Below are 23,335 nucleotides of genomic sequence, written 5' to 3'. Positions count from 1 at the left end.
TCTTTTGAATTCTCCCATATCTACCCTGTGGTGGGTCAGCCCCAGCTGGCAGCCAAGCACCCACTTGCTTACCCACCACCCCCAGTGGGACAGGGGAGAAAATGGGAAGAACAAGAGGGTGAAAACATGGGGGTCAAAATAAAGACAGAGAAATCACTCAGTAGTTATTGTCATGGGCAAAAATGGAGAGTTTAATTTAATTTACTGACATTCAACATAAATATTTAATTACTGACAGGTATTGGGAAATAAAGAAGAAAAACATTTAAACACTTAAGGAAAGCACATTTTCTCACCCTTTTCCAGGCTCAGATTCACTCCAGACACTTCTTTCTCCTCCTTTTTCACAGGGCAGGTTACACTCAGTGAGATGATGGGCAGCACAGGTGATCAGAGTCAGTGCATAGCAGGTTCTTTTTACTGCTCCATGGGCTTACCCATGCACCATAGTCCTTTCATGGTGTACATCCTCCAGCATGGGTCCTCCATGGGCCTCATCCCCTTTGGGGCTGTACATGCTCTACCACAGAACACCTCCCTCTCCTTCAGCCTTAGCATTTCTTCCCTCATTCTCCCCTCCTCAGCATTTCATGCCCTTCCTTAAATATGTTTTCCTCAAGGAACCACCAACGCAGCTGATGGGCTCAGCTGTGCCCTGCTGTGGGTCCGCTGCAGAGCCATCTGGAATCAACTGTCTGGCACAGGGCAGCCCTGGACACCCCTCACAGAGGCCACCCTGCAGCCCGCCACTAACAACGCCTTGTCACCAACGCCCAATGCACACCCTACAATGTGGTGCCAGAGGACTTTCAAAGGTGTTGGAGATTTCTGGTTTGGATCAAGCAGTTTTATCACAGACACTAAATATTTGAGTATGGCCAAATTATGGTTAATGCTTTGTAATTTAGAGTACACATGTTTTTGTAGTATACATTTTTACACAGTATGACTTAAAAATAAATAAAATACACTTCTGAGAATAAAAATACTCTTAGAAATTTATTGTAGCATGAAGAACATCTTCTTTCTCATGCTTGAATAAAAAATAGCAAAATGGAATTTTATTACTTTTTAAAGCAGGAAGAAAATTTGTCCTAGAAGTGACAGACTGATTTAGTGTTGGTTTTTTGTTTGGTTTTTGTTTGTTTGTTTGTTTTGTTTGTTGTTGTTGGTTTTGTGGGGTTTGGTTTGTTTTTTTTTTTTGGTTGGTTTGGTTTTGGTTTTTTTCTTGGAAAAACATTGTAAGTGACATGCAGTATAAACTTAATAAAATTCTTATATTATATAAGATTATATATATATAATCTTATATATATATATAATATATATATATCTAGATATATATCTAGATATAGATATCTTATATATATATATATAATCTTATATATTATATATATATAAGATATATATTCTTATTATACTTAAGTATAAACTTAATAAAATTCTTCTGGGAATCAAGAAAGCTCCCACCTGGAGGGCCATTCTCCAGCAGAGGAAGCACTGCAAAAATAAATGGCTTCTCTGGAGTCCTAGAAAGTAACATGGTCATGCTGAATCTTTTTGGCTTATAATTGTTCTATTCAACTGCTTAATTATAAATTATTCAATTCCTTAGTACAAATACAATTTGGGCAGCTGAACTACTGTGTTAGCCCTTTGCAGATGTCCCAAGACCAGTGAGGGAGCAGAAGAGACTGAAAGGACTTAATCTTTGGGTATTGCTATACACCTTCTGAGTCTGAGCCTTTTCTCATCCACACAAATAGGTAGGAAAAAACCAGGTCCTCCCTCATAGGAAGGTGTTACCACTAGAAATCATAATGAATATTTTTTATTCACCAAAGATGATTTTATTTTCTCTTTTGGATGAAGATGCCTCCTTGATCATTAGTCTAGCTTCACAATTCAACATTTAATTTTATATATTATATATTTTAGACAGCTGTGGAAAGCTGAGCTTGATTTGGATACACTGAATCATAATTTTGTTAAATCTTTCCAATTAGTTTACATTTGAGCCTAACAGAAATATGCTGATTCAGATTCCAATTAAAGAAATCAGATGGAAACTACATAAACTATTTCAAGAACAATAAATCAAAATTTTATCACAGGTGACTGGAACAAATCTTCAGCCATACATGTACCTTTTAAATATATGCTCAAGATATAATTTTCATTTAGCTCCAAAACAAATATTTGAAATAAATGAGAAAGAAAAGATGGAGTTATATATTTTGAAAAGTAGAAACTAGAATGAAACTCTATATTCATGGAAATATAATTACATGTTGAAATATAATTATATAGAAGGGATGAAATCACAGTCAATGTCAATTTTTACTAAATGTTATACAGAGCAGATACATGGGCTTGACATGTTAATTGGAAGAAACTGAATCAGATTTGGTAAACAGTACAGAATTTGCCCTTTAAAACAAATTTGGAAAAACCCCACATTCTGACATATATTTTATTTTACATAGATCATCAAAATGACACATATTTAATCTTTATGTCTGTCAGTTACTGCCAATAATTGTCATAATCTAGAGTTAGATAAAATTAAACCAGATGCTCAGTGGTTGAAAATCTGCACAGTTCTATTATTGCTATAGTTCTTATGAAGTCAGAAAATTATCTATCTGTTATTAACTGAGAATTTTTCCAGTGACTTTTAAATAGGCTTTCATTTTATGTGATGCACCCCTAATCTGTAAGTAAATGGTAAATAATATGCTAACATTTAGATCTCACTGGCAGTGGTGGTGAAAAAGGAAAACAGGTATCTACAAAGTAAGAGAAAACTAATAGGTCTAAACAGCCAGGAAATGGAAAAGTTTAAAAGAAAGTCTGGGAAAGACGATGGCTTTTTCCAAAAGAAGTATTTAAATCCTGAGAGAAGAAAAAGGAAAGAGTATGCAGAGGGAATTGATCTCATTATTTCAAGCAAGGTCCATCAAGAAGAACAGGAGATGAAGAGCAGGTGGATGGAAACAAAGAGAGAAAGCAGAAAAATAAAGACGAAGAGCCTGAGAGAAACATGCAGATTTATAGAGACAGTTTATTTGGGTCACTTTCTTTTTCCTTTGCCTCAGACACAACTGATCATTGAGGTGACACACGCTACCTTATCTGTACAAACTTGGTAGACACTTCTGGAGTTTATGTTCTGGGCTGCGCTGCATACCTGTAATTCTTTCTAAGACACAAGATGCATGTCTAGCTTAACTGCAACTGCAAAGGTATTTTTGATGTATTACTACCATTCCTGCCTTAGTTCACTGTTATGACCAGCTGCTCACATATATTTATAGAGTGTTTTCATAACTCAGAATTCTGATACAACATTGAGGTAGAGCAGAGAGCAAAGGGAAGGGATAGCCATAAATCAGAATTGCCTCACTCTGAAAACTATATATATGTGACAACAAGGACTCCTGCAAAATTGTGATAAATTACATTCTTCTGTAAGGTTACCTTCTTGATAATAAGTAAGCTCAAATCCTGATAATTAAAAATCCTGATTTCTCTTCTGACTACTTTGAATTTCTCTGATCAGAAAGAGCCATATCCTGGTTACCCGGGGAATTCACCTTATATTGTAGAAGTGGAATCTTTGGAGGGCATATAGTGGATACAGTACTCCGAATCCTGTCTCTTCACAGTCTTTCCTAAACCTCCAGCAGCGAATGCATTTTTATAAAAAAAAAGAACACTTGGCAGAAGCTACTAAACACTGAGTTGTTCTTGGACAGTGTTATACTACACTGTAGTGTCTCTGCCCATTGAAGTCTTCAATCATTCCATCATTTTGGAGTGAAAACAGGCATAAGTTTGTCCCATGAATAAAATAAGACTGAAGTATTTTCCTAAAGCATTACTTGGCAGTGTTTTGTAGGCATTGCTCCTTTGTCTTTCAGCTCGTAAGAGTCTTTACAATACCTGGTTCAAGAAATAGTATGAAATAAGACATCAAAAATAGTATTCAAGGTTTTAGGTCGCTAAGCCTATAACCTTTATGTGCCTTGAAAAAAAAATACTATTATTTTTTGGAACATACAGGAAGAGAAGAATAACTGGGATTTCTAAAACAAGTCATTATTCATGTAGGAATAAAAGAAATAGTAAAGAAGACTAAAAAGTTATCTGTATAAAATTGAACTGGGAGAGCTGCCATAATGGAAGCATTTTCTAATGCTATGTCACAGGAGGCCTTCATAAATTAGAGGAGTTATGAAGGTGTCTTAAAATGCCCTTCCCTCTTTCTTTAAGCACGACAGCCAAAACAGTCCCGATATCTATCACAGGGTGGAACCTTATTGGTTTCAGGGGAATTATATGAATATCCTCCAGAGCTGTTCAAAGTGCCTGACTAAATAATTTGTCTGGTATTATTTATGTGCTCCATACGTGGCCTCCGAGAATTTCATATCCCATAGTACAATTTACCACGATTTGATCAAATATAGTGTTTGTAAAAAAAAAAAAAAGGAGAGGGTTTGATGCACTGCGAGCTCGTTCTCTCGGGTCCGAGCCGATGCCCGCGTTGGTTGGTGCTGGTGTCCGCCGCGCTGGCGAGCAATTCCACAAGGTGCCCTGGGGCCGGGGAGCGCTCCCGGCGCGCCCCGGCTGCGCTGCCCGACAGCGGGGCGGGATCGGGGGGTCGCTCCCCTGCGCACGGGCTCCGCGCCGCCCGGCGCCCCGGCAGCCGCTGCCCGGCGGCGGTGCGGGAACCACCTGTGTGCGGGCGCGGAGCACAGCGGGGCTGCGGCCGCGGCCTCGCTCGGGGTTTCCCCACGGCTGCCCCGCTCCCGCCTCGGCGCGGGGCGCGGGTGCCCGCTCAGCCCCGCGGCGGCGGACAGCCCCGGGGGCGCGGCCGCAGCCCCGCCGCTGCGGGGGGCAGTCCGGCAGGGCAGGGCGCCGGGACTGAGCCCCCCTCCTCGCCCGGCGGGGAAGGGGGGGAGGTGGCGCCCCTGCCGGCGGGCGCCCCGGAGCCCCGCGGCCCGCCCCGCGCCGCCGCGGGTGGCGGGGGAGGCGCTGCCGCCGAGGCGGGGCCCCGCTCCGCTCCGCTCCGCCGCGCCCGGCCCCGCTCCGCTCCGCCGCGGCCCCGCTCCGGCTCCCGCGGCCCCGGCGCGGCGGTGGTGCCGCGCTCCCCCGCCGCGTACCGCCTCGCCGCGGCTCCGGGCGCCTCCCGCCGCCCAGTATGAATGTGCGGAGGGTGGAGAGCATCTCGGCGCAGCTGGAGGAGGCCAGCTCCACAGGCGGTAGGACGCGAGCAGCGTGGGGGCGCGGGGTTTTTCTTCTGAGTTATTCTGGGGTCTCGCCCCCCACCTGTAATCAGCGAGTCGTGCAACTCGGCGCGGGGAGGGGGGACCTGCCTGCCTGCATGGGGGAAATGCATCGGTGCTCTCTTGGACAAATGTGTGTGTTTATGGGGACAGGAAGCAAACGCTTAATGCCGGGGATCTCGGGCTAGGAAACGTTCAGGGCTTTGCAAAGCCCGCCGTAAGATGCCTGTTGTGACTTGACTGGTACTTTTGCCTTCGCTGAAATGACCCGGGGCTGGGCACGAACCTCCCGGGCGAACCATGCACGTCCTCTAGTTACCAGCTCCCAGGAGGTAGTTTTGATCGGTCCCGCTTACACCTCCCCGCTTTGGTCTCCTTCGTACTTTCCTGATGCCTGAGTAACAACTGTTTGATGGAGACCCAAGGCTATGTGGTGCCTCTCTTCTCTGTATTGCAAATTGCAGTTGGACAGTCACCTGAGAGAGGTTATAAAATACCTTGCATTTTAGGGAGGAGAAAAGCATGCTTTGCTGTCCTCCACGGTGACTGTGACTCCTGGAACGTTAAGAGTTTTCTCCCAGCATAGGTAGGAAACAGAGTTATTTAGAAATGAAGCTGCTTGTGCGCAGTGTGTGTAACACGATGTTGCTGAGGAAGGTGCCTAGTTCAACGTAGCTGGTTAAACTGAGGATGGTTGGACAGTTAATAAAAACTTTGCAAAATAGCCAATCAAAGCCAAGGGAAACCTGTTTTCTAAGACAAGATGGAATACTATTTCATGTTTCCTGCTCTGTTGCTACATTTCTTATAAACTGTGTGATGCCTTACCATCAAGTTGCTTGGAAGATGCAGTGAAGTCCCACCATTTGCTTGATTTCTGGCGCTTCAGAATAGTCTTTTGCTTGCAAGAAGAGGCTCACAGACACGTGTCTTATGTTGGATTTGACTTGGTTTTTCTCTTAATGTCCCAGCTTGTCTCATGTGTAGCCCTTCAGATAGGATACTAGATCATCTGCTTTGGCGATAGGGAACTTTTGGTTTAGGCTATGCAATTAGTTTTAGGCTATCAGCTCAATTGTTAATCCATCTCTGCATTTCTTTTAGAGCTCCAGGAAAAAAAAAAAAGCACACTTAGTCATTATGGTTATCCGACAAAGCACTCAGCTACCAGAGTGATGTTGTGGTACTTTGCACTACTTTTCATATCCAGCCTACCCAAGTTATAATTAAGGCTTTTCCCTCCACATACCACTGTCAGCCATACAGCTCTAGTCTGTTAGAGATCTGAAAGTCAGACTGTTTCTTCATAACACATAGATCATCAATGACAAACATCAGGCAGGCTCTCAGCTACACCTGTGCAACCTCTGTGCTAGAGTGTTTGGGCTAAACAAAGCTAAAGTCATAATTTAGGCACAGTGCATTTGCACAGCTGATACTGAGGAATAATTTGGTTTATGGAACATTACTATAGGTGCTGAAGCATAAGGAGAGTTTGCAGCTTGATGTTTTATCTTACAGGTATAGTTAGCAGTACCAGGAGAGTGTCTGTATGAAAACTGTGGAAATATGATCTGGATTCATGTCAATACAAATCATATGAAATATCAAGGTGATATTTTTACAGAAGATGTTTTCAGTTGAACTGTATGTTAGATGTGTTTTCCATTTTAGTTCTCTTGGTATGCACACCTTGTAGCTTTTAGAAATTAGTAATAGCTTTAATTAATTTTAAGCCTGTAATGGTGAGTAGTGAGATACACTTTCGGACTGTTTAGAATAAAAAGAAAAATCTAACTGAAACATGAGTTACCATAGAAAAAAAATTCCTCAAAACCAAGTTCTTATGCCAGAAACATAACATGGAAAGATACAAATGACAGAGCTAAAAGAAAATACCTCCCTTTTTTTGAGAATGATATACCTTAGATCAACACTCATATCATGTCACTAGCTTGATATTATGTGAAGCTAACAAGTGTCTATCTTCACTGCTTGGGCTTCCTCCTTATGTGAGAGAGCACATGTATGTTCACCTTCCCAAAATTTGGCCCCTTTTAATCTCAACTTTCCTTCCACCTCTGTCTTCTCTATCTGTTTGTTGTCCCCCACCCCCGGCCCCAGCTCCTAAATTTTCAACTCATTTTCAGTGCCATCAGCATTTCTGAATGTACCTGTCTGTTTGTTACTTAATGAGGCAGCATTCAGTGGATTTTTTTCTCATTATTTCTCTTCAAATAGAAACAATGCTTAAAATGTTAGTTATTTTTAAATGGTAATGCCGGCAGCAGAGTTGTTACAGGGATTTGATGGTAGTGCATGAGAGTCAGAAAACGAAACCAACAGAAGTGTGACTGTTCCTCCTTTTCATTTTTTCATGTGAAATAAAGCCCAAGTAACACACAAACATCTTAAATTATGAAAGTTATTAATGACAAAGAAAACATTTTGTACCCTTTCGCGAGTAGTGACTTCAGCTGCTCTTCCCCTTACATTGACTCTGTTGCAAATTGCAGGGCATCTTTTACAGTCAAGTTAATGTCAGTTGGGAGCACCACTGAGAGTTGTTGAAGTAACAGAATGCTTCCTCTCTTAAATATTGAGCCATTGTAAGGATGAACTGTTTCATCATTCTGCCCCACGAAACAGTTTTTATCAATGTCTTATCTGTGAGGAAGTTGTATTTGTGCTAGTGACAGCCAAACTAATCTGCTACTGGGTGAAGGCATGAAGGGTCTTGGCAAAATGAGAAGAGCGAGATTATCAGAAAAAGTTTGTGTGGGTAAGAATAAGTTTAACCACAAGATATCCTGTGGGGTTAATATCTAGGGCAAATTTAAGCTGTTGGGAATACTAATCTGAATAAGATACTATCACAGCAACTGGTTGCTTTGTTTTAGGGTATCATGAATTCAGTATGGGGATTGTTCTCACCAGTATACCCTTTCTTACTCAAACACTAGAAATATTTACAAAAGCCATGGAGTAGTTTATGACAAGTCTTGAAGATTTTCTCTCATTAGACAGGGCAGTCACAAATTCTGCATGTCAGGAAAGAGGCTGTGATTTCTACATCATGAGCAGAAGATGGACCAAATAGAGTTATTAAGAAGTGTTTATCCAACTTTAAGATTACTTAGAGTTAGGTATTCTCTGCCATAGCTCTGAGAGATCCTTGTGCAATAGTGTTCACTTTTAATGAATGGCTTGCTCTTGTTGCTTGAGGCATTCTTTGAAGATGTAGGAAGCAGTGCTAGAAGGACAAGAAAATATATAGGGGAAAAGTTGAAAATAGGAATTTAGGAAAAGGGATGCTAGGGAGATTGATGAAAGTGAAGGAAAAATGCACTGGAAAACTCTTTCAGGAAAAAAGATGAGGTGGGAGGAGGAAAATGAAGCAGCTTCTTGCATACCTTGAGATACAACTGATACTAAACAAAAGTGTGTCCTGCTGAGGATACTGGAATCCTATTTTCTATTGACAGTATGTACTGGACTGATTCCTTTCTATTCCAGCTGGGATTCTTCTGACATGAGGAAAAGCAGACAGGGACTCTCTGAGTGATTTTCACCAATACTTGTATCAGCAGGAAAGCTTTGGTTTGTCTAGGAGCTCCATCCATAGGTTGTGCTGTCAGTCAAGAATCAGTGTCACTTTTTCTAATGATCTGTTGTCCCTAAATGCTCTTCTTGTCTTCTGAGATATGAGAAACCTTCTGACCATTTTATCTTGTGCACCTGTATCCCAGTGGATCCTCAGTCTCTGCCCTGAGCCTTCTGTAACACTGATAAGTTCTCACTGAGGAGCCATAGTCAGCTAGAAATGCTGCTTCCAAATGCCACGTTTCTATGAAAGTTGCAAATCCAGAAGGGAAGGAATAAATTAAATGGACTCGTGATCTAATAAGGGAGGTATTTTTATAATGCACATGCAAATAGATGCAAATATTTTAAATGTAACATATACGTCCTGCTCCTGCAGGATGGAGGAAATAACTGATGTTTTGAGAGAACTGACTGTGGTATAAGCCTCGGTAAAATTTGGTCTCTACACCTGTCTTCAATTCCTGTATTTAGTGAGCGTGTGAAGCAGTAATTATATGCAAAATTCTAGTACAGAGAGTCATATTTGATATGAATGATGAAAATACCTTGGCTTTCCATCAATATTGATTTTACATCAGTATAAATATAAACATCAATTAGCACAAAATACAGCTTTCTTTTTCATTATTCTGTGTTTCAAGGTTACTACCCATGCTCAAAGAGTTGACACAAATAACTGAACATCTGGACAAGTTTGAGATATGTTGGGTTTAGGGAACTGACTACAGGTGGTTTTAGATGTCATGAAGTATATAGAGGTAGATACGGTATCTAGCAGCATAGTGTAGCCATAAGAGGAGTCACTAGTATGTCATGGAAAGCTTTTACAGTGTATTGCATAAGCACTTAAGACTCATGCTTTGGGTTGGAGATGAATATTTGATCCATGCAACATTCATCTGTAATCTGTCCCATCTCAGCCACTCAGTTTGCCATTGTGATTTATTCAGAATCTTTGGCACTTGAAGAAGAAAGTATCTAAAAATACGCCTGATTGCTTTTCTATTTCATAGATATATGCATTCTTACCAGGCTGTCCTGCTGTCCTCCTCCCCACAACTCTGCTTGTCCTCGCTTTCTTTCCAGTACTGAGATAGGCTGTATTTGAAAACTTGCTTGCCAAAGAAATGCTGGCCATTTGTTGTCTCCTATTAGCAGAGACCATTACCTCTATTTGAGATGAGAGGGAAAACACTGGCACAAGGTTGTGGTCTGGGCCAGGAACCAAAGTGGTTTTTCAGTAGTTGTAGTCAATACAATCTGAACCAAGTAGGATTCTTTTATTTACAAACACACACTTTAATTAACAGGCTTGGGCCTATTCTGGAGCATAAGGAGTGCAGATATAAAAACCTTATTTCTTTGGAGCACAGCATGGCAGCACAGCTGGAGACAGCTAATAATGAGGTTAATGGGCTAGTTTGTCTCCATAATGTTTGGCCTGAACTGTAGCGTGTGGTTGCGTCAAAAGTAAATGGTCAAAAGGTTGGCATTGACATTAGTTTTTTCATAGTAGTTGTCCATTCAGAATCCTGTTTTCTCTGGCAGGACCTTTGCTTGCTGTTCCTTTGATGGCTAGGCAGTATTTGGCTTAGATTTCTCACTGAGTACACCAGGTGGAATGTGGAGGAGAAGTGAAAATGCATGGAATGTATATATTTTGTTGAGTCTATAGAACTACGGAAATCATGGAATCCAATTATTTTGTTATGTTCTTAATTATTATTTTGTAATTGTATTTACAGGAGTCTTGGGACCATATAGATCATGGTTTGTTTGTTGCTTCCCCCCCCCCCCCCCTTCATTTTCCATTCTCACACTCTACAGGAGAGATAATTTCTGTGTGATTGCCTTCATGCATGCAGCCGCAGAGGAAGTTGGGCTCTAGAGTTGCTGCTATGAATATGGGAGGTCTGTAGACAACTATAAACAGGCAGCAATTTCAAATGTGTGGTTGGGTTGAAAGTATATTAAATCCCTTTACCTCTAAGAATAAACCCAAACAGAATAAAAGCTGTAAATCTGAACACATACTGTGTTGTATTTCTGGCAGCCTAACAGAGACTTAATATGGTATTAAAAGGAGCTTTCTGACAGAGGTCTGAAAATATAGCATTGCTCTTCTATATTCTTTTTCACTTATAAACAAAACTTCTTTAGAGGTACATTTTATAGTTGCAATCTCTGTTGTATGTATATAATTTATGCTGCAGCAACACAAACAGTGAGAAAGTCATAGATGCTTATGTGTCCGCTGGAGAAATGAACTACAGGTGGAAGGCATGATAATAGGGAATTTTTAACTCTAAACATTTTGTCCTGTTAAAAACAATGATTCATGTTGAAATGTTTGGATTTTATTATTGGAGAAAATGTCTTCATTTGTATGCCAGATATTTTCACCAAATAAAGCATAAACCCAGAAGCTTCCCTGAGTGCAGTGAAATGTCTTGCACCATATAGCACATTATATCAGTATGCCAGAAAATGACTAAGTGGTGACAGCATGTAAATGGTTATACAAAATTAAAGGTTTTGAATTTCCTAAGACATAGACTGCAAGGTGGTTGCTGTATTTCATGCAGTCATTAAGAAAAGGTTTACTATTTTAATTATAGGAAAAAAGACCAATTTTATGATACATTGACTTGTTCTCACATTTTCAGTTACCTTTCCAGCAGAGAGAATTTTCATGGATATCACTATAGTCATTAGGCTTTAATATAATGAATATTTTTCGTATTTTTGAATCAAAGTTTATTTTTGTGAATATTCCAGAAGAAACATTTAGAATTTTTTAGAAAGGTAAACAGTAGCCGTAAAATGTGAGGATTAGTCTGATTCTTCACAGTGCAAATTTTTTTTAATCCTTGCCCAAAGTGGGAACAACCAGAACAGCACTTCATCACAGAAAGTCATTTGACTGTTGTGACTATTCCTATAAACCCTTTGATACCTATGGGAATAATTGCAATGGATAAGGATTTTGGCTCTAATATTTGTGAAAATCAGGAGAACCTGGAACTGAAACACAGATCAAATTTATGTGATTCCATGTAAAGGAAGGAAAACACTGCTGGAAATACTGAGCAGTAATTAACATTTTATAGCTCTGGTATTTCTTGAAACATAGTCAAATGACCAAAGCCTTTTACTGAATCACTCGTTTGCCTGCTTTACAGTAAAATAGACAGCACATCTAGAGACCCCCTCTTCAGTCTCTTAATAACACTATGATACAGTAACGGGGAAGTTTTACTAAATTTGTGTCACCTGGCTAGTGTTGCCAAAGGTACTCTCTCTGTTCGGGTGTTCCGGTAATGTACTGTCTTCTGGATAATATTCCCTGCCATGTAAAGGACTGCAGTGGGAAATGCTGATTGTTAGTCATGCTGGACCTTTGCTAGTTGAGGACTTCTTGGGTCAAATCCCTAACATGTTTTGCTGGGTAAGAAATTCTGTTTTCTGTACACTGTCACACAAATGTTTCTGGTAATCTGTACCAATAGATTTCTAAATCCTTGAACAGTTTTATTAAATAATGAAGAAAGAATATGATTCAAATTAAATCATTGAGTCACTGCAGACTTTGCAATATTGAAAAATATCTCTGTTTGTGTATAGAAAGCAATAATATTGATTTTTAAAAGATTTATTTATTTTGTTGGTTGTGCTCCAAAACAGTCTTTAATTAATTAAGTAATTAATTACTTTATATGTTCTGTTCTTTGCTTATATTACTGCTATTGGTTTTTCCTTATGTTTTAATTTAAGGTAACATTATCTAAACAAAGAAATTACATTATATTCTACATCACAAGCATTTATCAACAGTGTGGTTTAATCAGTGTTGAAGAACTCATGAAAAGATATACAAAATTTAAGTAATTTTCACTTTTAAAATTAAATAAGCTTATTTGACTTGTAATTTTTAATGCTATTACAGCAGATGTTATAATAAAGATATGTTGAAAGACAACATTGTGCCAAACAAAAGATAAACATAATATGATGAAAAGAACTAAATGAAGAATGTCCTAAATTCATGCAGTAAGTTGGAATGGAAATAAAATACAGTTTGGGGTTTTTTTATTATTTTATTTTAACATACCTGATGCAATTAGAGCATGACTTTCAGATGGTCATGATTTTGATATAACATCTGCCAGATACAAACATTATTGCAACTGAACATGAAGATTTGGATTTTATAGTGTGTAGAGCTGTCTGTGTACATGTTAATTACCATAAATTAGCAATCTATGATCACATTTTCAAAATACATGAACCAGTACTACTATAATGGTTTTTTTGCATGAATGTTACTGCTCATAGTTTCAAAGAACACCCTAGAAAGGATTGACCTTGTTTTGAGACCATTTTAGAGTGTGCCAAAGCGTGTTGTACCAGTCTGTTACAGTCCTGGGTGTTTTGCAGCAGCAGGTGCCCCCTCCCTGTCCAGGCACTGAGATGGGCTGGGGAAGGCCCCTGCACACACACCCAGGTAGCACCAGTGCCAGGAGGGCTGTGCTGTGTATGTGTGTGTGGTTTCCCAGTGCAGATGAGTGTTGGGAGAGTGCAAAGTAGGCTGTGAGATTGCAGTCACTGCCTGAGCAGTGGAAGGAAAGGAGAGGAAAAAGATCAAGAAATGCCGCCTTGTGTGTGGCTTCAGTGGTATTTGAACAAGCGGACTCTGGGATCTGCTGTTCTATTACATTTAGCTGGAGATAAATGAATCCTGTTCATTTTAAAATAAGTAGGAGAAAAATCCTTAAAGAATATTCTTCTGAAGCAATATGAAAGATGTACATCAAGCTGATCCAGCCACAGAATCATGTTTTTCTTCAACGTGTGCTGGTAAGAGTATGACATGTGTTTCCTCTGATCGCCACCAGTCTTGAGTTTTGACAATATAGCTGGTATTAACTGGGCGATACCCAGATGTCCTTAATCATGCTGACTATTGACTTGTATTTCACTGCTCAGTAAGTGAATGGTACCCTGCATATCTAATGATTCACTATGCTATGTATCTTTTTCCATGTTGATTTATGGACCTTTGAGGTTGTTTTGTTGTGTTCTGATATACAACATCATAAAAAGTATGTTATAATGCTGTCTATAGAGAAAGATAAATCTAGACTGATTCTCCAGAGTATTATCTGTTGGCAGCATCCAGCTGCCAGTAACTGAAACAAGTACACAATGAAGTTCATTGTTATTTTTAAAAAGACAGAGTCATTAAATACATATACACACTGACTCTTTGGTGCTACACTGATTTTGCACAACCAGGGTCTACAGTCTACCAAACCTAAGCTGCCTAAGGAAAAAAAAAACCACAAACCCAAAGTAGATATACCTGCAAGTTGTGAGAGTGTGCAGTCCAATTAAGGTACAGAAATTTTCATGCTACTGTTTCAGTAACTAGGTCTACTTTATATACTATGTCATTCTTCAGTCTTTGTGTTGGTGATGAGGTGGGGTTTTCCTGTTTTGCTTTCTGGAATATGCTACATTGTGCAATCATTTTTGCAGCCTACTGTCCAGATATGGGAGAATGAGTGAACTACCTCTGTGGCTAGGACCTGTCAACTTCATTGTTTGCTTCAAAGCCATTGCTTTCACTATCTTTCTATGGGACTATGTATTTGTTTCCTTGCCTGGGAAACAGGGGAAAGAGGAAGTCAAATATCAGGATGGGTTTGGTAAATAGGTGCTACGTTTTCCCCTTTCTGCCTTCCATTATATGGTTATGAAGATCCTCTTTGCAGGAGAAGATGGAAATCCCCAACTCTTTCAAGCAGTGGCTCCCTGCTTCTGCCTCTGCTTGACACTTGGAAGGGACACATGAACCCCTCAGCTAAATAAACACTTTCTCACCTTTGTTGCAGAATCTTTTACCTCAGAGTGATGTTGTTTTGAGGTTATGCAATTTTTTCTAGGTTGGTTGATTGTCAGTGAAAGCAGAGTATGTGGTGTCTCCAGTGGAACTGGTGAGTCCCTAATGCGTGTTTTATAAAACTGAATTCCTGTAGCCTGGAGCAAAAATAGTTCAGGAGGAGGGAACAGACATGACTGAGGGTATACAGTGACATAGCTCTCTTTACATGGCACACCTGGTGTAAAGTTTCCCCTAGTACTTTAAGTCTTTATTAAATGTATGAGGTAGCAGGACTTAAAATTGTACATATTCATACTTGAATAGCTTGTTTGATTACTTAGCTTGTACAGTGTTTAGTCATTATTTAGGCTCACAAAAATCTTTGCTTCAGTTGCACCTTTTGTTTGCATTCAGCTAATTTTCTGATACTAAAATAGAATAAAGCAATTCTGTGTTTCAGTATAGGCTTATAAACATCACTTCTTATTTCTAAAGTTTTCAAGTCATCTCAGACTTCTTGAGAATCACTAACTTTTTCCTTCCTGAAGATATGGGTGGTGTTCAGCTAAAAACCTATGTTGAATTAAAACAAAACCCAACTCTACTCATGGTTTAATTGTATATTTTACTTTACCAGGGTTCAAAAATGAATATGTCTATATTTAGAAATGCAAAAGCAAGAACATTTTGACCTATTCAGAATGGAATGTAAAGGTGAATTTCTAACATCTTATTAAGCAGTGTTTTATCGACAGTCACTTTACTCAACAGCACTTTAAATTACTACTGAACTGACAATCAGTTAGGACATTTTCACTTAAAGGATTCAGAAGAAAGTAGGCTTTTTTCATATGTGTTTTTAAAAATATTAATGGTGTGTTTTCACTTATGCTGCATCACATAGATTATGTACAGAAATCCTGTCAGTTAAGACACTGATTCCTCACTGAAAATAAACAAGAAAAGTTGATGGCATTATCAAACTGCTGTTTGGTTAGTGGCAACTTGGAAACTTAATTTTGAGATAGTATATTGTTCATTTTGCAGATGTAGCTTGAGAAGAAATGTGTATTCAATAGTAAACATACAGTTAATTAGATAAACTGATACCAGTTTCTTGTTGCAGTAACACTAAAACGATGGTTTGTGTTCCAAGAAGAGTGCATATTGATTAAATGCACCTTGCACTGAAGCAATATAGATCTTCTTGATCCATCAGTGCTTGTTTCATTATGATTAATGAATTATGATTGGATTTTACAACAGTTGCAGTACAGTGTATACAACTGAGAATAATCCTCTTAAGAAATACACTTGGTCATAAGTGTTTGAACAGTTGACTTTAGTCCTTCAGCTTCTGAAACTTCTTACAGAGAAGGGAAGAAATAAAACTTTTCTCTCTTCCTGCATAGTCTGCAATTTCATAAACCAAAAATATAGGCTGTGGCTTTAGAGGATACCCTGCTACACTGACAATACAACTTGTAATGGTAATGTAATCTTGTAATACTAATATAATGTGAAAGAATACGAGAAACAAAAAGAGATACCAAAAGAGAGTCATTTCCCTGCTCAGAATATTGGACGGTATTTTCAACTGAAACCACCAAAACTGCAACTTTTTCTTTTTAAGTGTCAGTTAATAATTTGCTTTCTGGGAAACAAAACTTCTTCAAAGAATGCTGAGATTTTTGTGTATTATCATGATTTGAGAAACTTGTATTTTAAGATAAAAAACCCAAGACCACTGGCAAAGTTGTGGATTTTCTGGCTGAGGAGAAAATAAATACGCATATGCTCAGTTGAGTTTCTAGGTTTATATTTGTCTCTGAATGCTAGGCAGACAGTGACTAACCAGGCTGATTACATACAGCTGTATGCATGTAATCCGTACAGCCGACACAGGGCAGAAGGCTGATGCAAAATCCAGCTCAAAATTTCTATTACATTGGATTTCATTTGTACTTTTCAGATAAAAGCAATAAAAAATGTGCAATCACAGAGAAATAGTTTGGAAGAGAAGTTGAGAAGTCTTATTATTTATCCTGATGGCCCAAGGCAAGATCAAGTATTTATATTGTGGTTCAGACAGCTTTTTATCTAATGCACTTAAAATCCACCACTGCTGGGTGCTTCATAACATCACTAGGTAATCTACTGCAGAATTTATCTTTCCTGGTACAAACTTTTTCCTAGTTCTAAAGTAAATCTTCTTACATTTAAAGCCTGGTACACAAAATGCGTGAAATACATAGCCAAGATTTTACAGTACTGGATAGGACAAAAACATTATTTTGTATATCTTACAGACTTTTGTCTTGTTTTTACTTTCAAGTATGAACTGCTGCCCCTTTCACAGCTGCCTTCCACCTGTCTTGATCCTGTGATTTAACATATTCAGCAGTGTCAGACTTCCCAGATACACAGGTGTTACCTAAACAGTTTTCCCCATTCTGTTTCTATGAGGTAGATTATTTCTCTGGAACTCTTAGTTGATGTGTTCTACTTTACAAATTACAACTATTATTTTGAGTGTTACTTTTTATCTTCTAACATCCAAACTTGTTGGAAGGTTACTAACTACAGTGCTTGAAATAGACAAAATGAAAGTAGGGTACAGATTTCAGCTTAGCTCCAGGAGTTTCTGCCTTGCACAGAGTGATTCCAGCTTGCCCCTGTTGATGGCAATTCTTCCCATCCTACAAGAGCTCTGTAGGAGTTATAGCTTCCATGGAGAAGAGATCAGCAGCTTCCAGTTCCTGTTGGGTCTGAGGAGCTATCACTGTAGAGTAAGTTACATCTTGCAGTGCAGCAAACTTTTGTATGAAGCAGCTCTCAAGAATTTGGGATGAGGTAGGAGTCATTGTCTTACAAGAAATAGCAACCATCAACTTCACCTCATTTCTATGGGAAACTTGATGAAAGATGACAGGGATCCTCAAGGGCCTCCAGAACTTGTCTCTTTTATGATCTGAACAGATATTCCAAATAAATAAAGCAGGTAAGTACAGCTTCAACTTGCATAGCTTTCCAGCTATTGGATTTGGATCTTCAGAAAGGAAACTTTGTCAGTGACCTTTTTATGAACTGTATCTTTTCTAAGGCTATTTTAGCTCTTGATCATTTGATATGTAGCATGAACATCTTAGTTCTCTCTTCCATAAATAAAAATTAAAGACAGTTACTTTAAACAGTTTTTTAACATGAAAAGTCAATGTCACAGGCAATAGTGAAGCTTTTGAAGTTTCAAACACTTCTCATTCAGATTATTTTTATCAGTGCTGTACCATCGCGTACTTGAAAAGATGTGCCTCCACTTTATATGAGTGTCTTTACCAAATGTTATTATAATGATAAAATAAGATGTGCTCATTCTTCTCTCATTTTTCAAGGCTGAGGTATCTAGGAGGCTTTAATCAAGAAAGATGTCATATATTTTAACTCTTGTACCAGTTTAAGCCTTTCTAGTTGTAATTTTTAGTGTACATACTCCAGAAGTATTTATCTTTTGTCCAGTGCCTGATTGAAATCACCATTAGTCCACAGAGGATTTTTTATCTACCTTTTCCAAATTCATAGAATCATAGAATGGTTTGGGTTAGAAGGACCTTAAAGATCACCTAGTTCCAACCCCCCTCTCATGGGCAGGGACACCTTCCTAGTTGACAACTAAACCATGTTGCTCAAAGCCCCATCCATCCTGGCCTTGAATGCTTCCAGAGATGGGGCATCAAGAGCTTCTCTGAGAAACCTGTTCCAGTGTCTCACCATTCTCATTGTGAAGAATTTCTTCCTTAAATGTAATCTGAATCTTCCCTCTTTGCATTTAAAGCCATTACCCCTTGTCCTAATCCTTACATGCCCTTGTAAAAAGTACCTCTCCATCTTTCCTGTGGGGCCGCTTTAGATACGGGAAGGCTGGTATAAGGTCTCACCGGGGCCTTCTCTTGTCCAGGTTGAACAACCCCAACTTTCTCAGCCTGTCCTCATATGGGTGGTGCTTCAGCCCTTGGATCATCTTCATGGCCTTCCGCTCGCTCCAACAGGACCACGTGCTTCTTATGTTGGGGGCCCCGGAGCTGGATATAGTACTTCAGGTGGGGTCTCACAAGAGTGGAGTAGAGGGAGAGAATCACCTCCCTTGACCTGCTGGTCATGCTTCTTTGCATTCAGCCCAGGATACAGTTGGCTTTCTGGGCTGCAAACACACATTACCCTTTCATTCATCATGCAAATTCATCTTTATAGTTTGATAATTTAGGGATATGGTTCTTTAAGCTTGTCATTCCAGTAGAGTTCTGTGATGGCTCATCTGTGGATGTTAATATATTAAGCTGTGTGTTTGAATTCAGTCGTGAGATGCGATAAAGATATTTTAACGAGCCCAGGCAGAGGCTTTTACCAGGCAGTCCTCTAGAGGCACAGAGCTGACTCTCTGACTTTATACCATTCAGCATTCCTTGTGGTGGCCTTTCTGGGAAAATATACTAGATTTTCATATGTGTATATAACATCATATTTTCTGTATACTTTGTCAACTTCAGAGTGTTTCATCAACAATTTCTTTGTTAATATTCATCACAACTGATGTATTTTATAGATTCTGTGTCTCTGCCTTCACAGCGTTTAGTCTCCCTTTGAATTTTAAATGTTCTACAAGTATATCAGCCTAGAATTGCCTGACAAGCCCCAGCTTGTTGAAACATGCTCTGTTTGCAACAGGGACCTCTGTGGTGTTTCTTGGTGAAGTCTCAAGAAGTGTATGGTCAGAGATGGAGGAAGTGCTGTTAGGATTTTGCAGAGAGTAATACAATTGTCTGCGACAGGTTTCATATTCTAACTCATGAAGTCATAACTGCACAGGACAGTGTACGTGGAATTACAGAGGCCCAAGTTGAGTGTAATTGTTTGTTTCTGGAAAATGCTACTGCCTGACACATCTCAAAGTGGAGATACAGACCTTTGAAACTCCTTTGCTGTTAACACCTTTATTTGAAGATGAAGAATCATCCACAGAAGAGGTAAGTCGTAAAATCTGACTGAATTTGTGCTTGAAAATAATCAGGAATTAAAGGTATTTTGCTTAGCTCCTTCAAGCTCCAAGTCATGATCATCACTGCTGAAGGTAGAAATCTATCTCTAGACTTCAAGAAAAAGAGCATTCAGAAAAGTACGGTTATATTATTTTGCTACCTTTTACCAAATTAATGTAGAGCTCATTCAAACCCATGGTTTCTGCATTCATTAAATAAGATGACTGTTAATACTAGCCTGGGGTAATCTGGGGATACATGAAACCTTAATTAAATCTAATGCTAAGTGTCATATGTGTGTGGGCATCGCCTTTAGGAACTAAAAGCACTTAAATACAGTTATAAAGCTCTGGAAGTAGTGAACTGACTGATTTTGAGCAGAGAACTGTTGAAATAATTTATTCTTTTCGTATTGTTTCTTCTGTCTTGCAACCAAGTTTAGCTTTTCAGGTTGGGAAGTTATTTGTACTGAAAGTTGATAGTGTGCTTTTTTCTTTTCTATTTTTTTTTTTTTTTTAAATGCCTTATCTATTAAAATTGAAGTTTTTTTACTAATGAGCCAGTAATTACTTTAATGTGGATGATAGCAGGCTTGGATACTGTCCTGTGATTAATTTGCAGTTCAGCTAGGAAAGGATTCTGATAACTAGGAATAGGGGAAGCACTTATATTTTAAATTGTTTTTACTGAAGAGCCTCTTCTTGTGGTTTTATGTGATTATTTTATAATAGCTCTTCTATCTTTTGAGTGCTATAAAAACTTAGTCAAAGAATATTTGATATCTTAAACTTTTGAAACAAGGGATAATTTTCATGTCTTTTTTTTCAATTTCTGTACACTTAAATATGTCTGATATGAAGACACATTGCATCAGGCCTTACTAGGTTTGTATTTAAAAGGAAAAATTAAAAAAAAATAAATTGAATGGTGGAGAAGAAAAAGAGACAGAAAGCCTGTCTACCTTCCCATCTTCGCCACTGCTTTTTGATCATAAGTACTTTTTTTACATGATTACAATGACCAGATATCTATGTGACTTAATCTTTAAAATGTTGATCCAGCAGTTTATTTGTGCTGTACATGCAACTGTCTTTAACAGGAAAGGAGAAACCAAGAAGAAGGAGGATAGGTCTGATGCTGCACAGTCTATGTGTAATGGGGTATTTAAACCAGGTTGCCTTGGCTGCCTGGTTCAACCTTCTGCTCAATTAGCATTAGATCTTTCTTTCTATAGGCTAGCAAAGTTTAGGGCACCATGTAAGTACTAAACATTGCTGTGCAGCATGTTAGATGGAATAACCCAGATGCATTGCTGTTCTGTTCAAACTTCAATGAAACCAGTTAAATATTGATGTTAAGTCCTCCCCTTACGAATTCTCTATCCATAGAGCTCTTGTAGATTACTACAAGAGTTCTGCACCCTTGAGGACTTGCAAACTTGCACTTATTGATGCTGGATGCAGTTCAGCAACCTCTAAGGGGATAACTTAGGTAAGGTTGACTCCCTTTCAATGGCATTATGGTGCTTAACTTCCCTTGGTGGTTAATTCCATTTTTAGAGACTTTTTCTTCTGATTTTAATGTTAGGAGTTTACTTAAACAGCAAAAAGAAAAGAAAAAAATCTGTAGGCATTGGTAGGAAGAGTAGTGTTCTGAATCCTTTGCTTCTCTCTGTGGAAATCTTCAAGTATAATGACTCAGTTTTGCTGACATAAAATTTCAAGGGTTCTGCAGAGAGTAGCAGTTGTTCTAAAATAAAATTGTATTCTTCAAAGTGCACTACGGGGTCCTAGGTTCTCCTATGAGTTTTCACTCTATGAAAAGAAGATTGAGACTAAATTCTGACATTATTAACTATTTTGTAAGATTAATTTTAAACCTGATCTCCTTCTACGACAGGGTGACCTGCTTATTGGATGAGGGAAAGGCTGTGGATGTTGTTTCCCTTGACTTTAGTAAGGCCTTTGACACCGTTTCCCCCAGCATTCTACTGGTGAAACTGGCTGCTCGAGGCTTGGATGGGCACACGCTTTGCTGGGTAAAACACTGACTGGATGGCCGGGCCCAGAGAGTTGTGGTGAACGGAGTTAAATCCAGTTGGTGGCCGGTCACGAGTGGTGTCCCCCAGGGCTCGGTGTTGGGACCACTCCTGTTTCACATCTTTATTGATGATCTAGACGAGGGGATCGAGTGCACCCTCAGTGAATTTGCAGATGACACCCAGTTGGGTGGGAGTGTTGATCTGCTCGAGGGTAGGGAGGCTCTGCAGAGAGACCTGGACAGGCTGGAGCCATGGGCTGAGCCCAACTGGAGGAGTTTCAATAAGGGCAAATGCCGGGGGCTGCCCTTGGGCCACAACAACCCCCAGCAGCGCTACAGGCTTGGGGAGGAGTGGCTGGAGAGCTGCCAGTCAGAGAGGGACCTGGGGGTGTTGATTGACAGCCGGCTGAACAGGAGCCAGCAGTGTGCCCAGGTGGCCAAGAAGGCCAATGGCATCCTGGCTTGTGTCAGCAATAGCGTGGCCAGCAGGGACAGGGAAGGGATCTTACCCCTGGACTCGGCACTGGTGAGGCCGCCCCTCGATTCCTGTGTTCAGTTTTGGGCCCCTCACTACAAAAAGGACATTGAATGACTCGAGCATGTCCAGAGAAGGGCAACGAAGCTGGTGCAGGCTTTGGAGCACAGGTCGTACGAGGAGCGGCTGAGGGAACTGGGGGTGTTTAGTCTGGAGAAGAGGAGGCTGAGGGGAGACCTCATCGCCCTCTACAGCTCCCTGAAAGGAGGGTGCAGAGAGCTGGGGATGAGTCTCTTTAACCAAGTAATAAACAATAGGACAAGAGATAATGGCCTCCAGTTGTGCCAGGGAAGGTTTAGACTGGATATTAGGAAGCATTTCTTTCCAGAAGGGGTTGTTAGGCGTTGGAATGGGCTGCCCAGGGCAGTGGTGGAGTCCCCATCCCTGGAGGTGTTTAAGAGTAGAGTCGACATAGCGCTGAGTGATATGGTGTAGTTGGGAACTGTCAGTGTTAGGTTAATGGTTGGACTGGATGATCTTCAAGGTCCTTTCCAACCTAGACGATTCTGTGATTCTGTAAAGATCATTCTGGCAAGAGCAAGAGAAGAGTTTGTATGTTTTGTTTTAAGATTGAGACAATCAGCAGCACTTCATACAAGTGTATAGGGTTTTGGCAGATTTGCTAAACAGAGTAATGTCTGTTCTTTGCCATGAATATTAAAGATTTTCAGACTGGGTAAAGTCTTAACGTAAAGAAGAAATCAATTACATTTTTTTACTGGTCAAATCACAGCTTTATGACAAGTTTACTTAATTCTAGTCCTATCTGGTTAATTTAAATGGACTGAAAAAATCTTTCACTTACTTTCTCATTTTGCCTTTTAGGAAACTCTTGTGGCCATTTGAAAACCATTTATTTACAAGACATTGTCTTATCTGTATTGGACCCAGTATTATTTTTGTAGTCATGGCAAGTTCAGCCTTCTGTGTAAAGGAACTGGGGTTT

At 39.6% G+C, this 23,335-nt stretch overlaps 1 protein-coding gene across 1 annotated transcript in view; it reads left to right on the top strand.

Moving 5' to 3' along the window:
* The first annotated feature begins 5,118 nt into the window (after positions 1 to 5,118).
* KCNIP4 (potassium voltage-gated channel interacting protein 4) overlaps positions 5,119 to 23,335 on the top strand; it is a 433,914-nt gene continuing 415,697 nt past the window's right edge. Inside the window, exon 1 of the mRNA XM_074904598.1 lies at positions 5,119 to 5,267. Within this exon, the coding sequence (XP_074760699.1) occupies positions 5,207 to 5,267 (61 nt within the window). The 5' untranslated portion in view covers positions 5,119 to 5,206. The remainder of the gene's footprint in view (positions 5,268 to 23,335) is intronic.

This window comes from Athene noctua, chromosome 4, assembly GCF_965140245.1.
Source record: "Athene noctua chromosome 4, bAthNoc1.hap1.1, whole genome shotgun sequence".
Lineage (NCBI taxonomy): Eukaryota > Metazoa > Chordata > Aves > Strigiformes > Strigidae > Athene > Athene noctua.
Note: the sequence above shows the minus strand (reverse complement) of the source record. Positions and strands in the feature narration are given on the sequence as shown.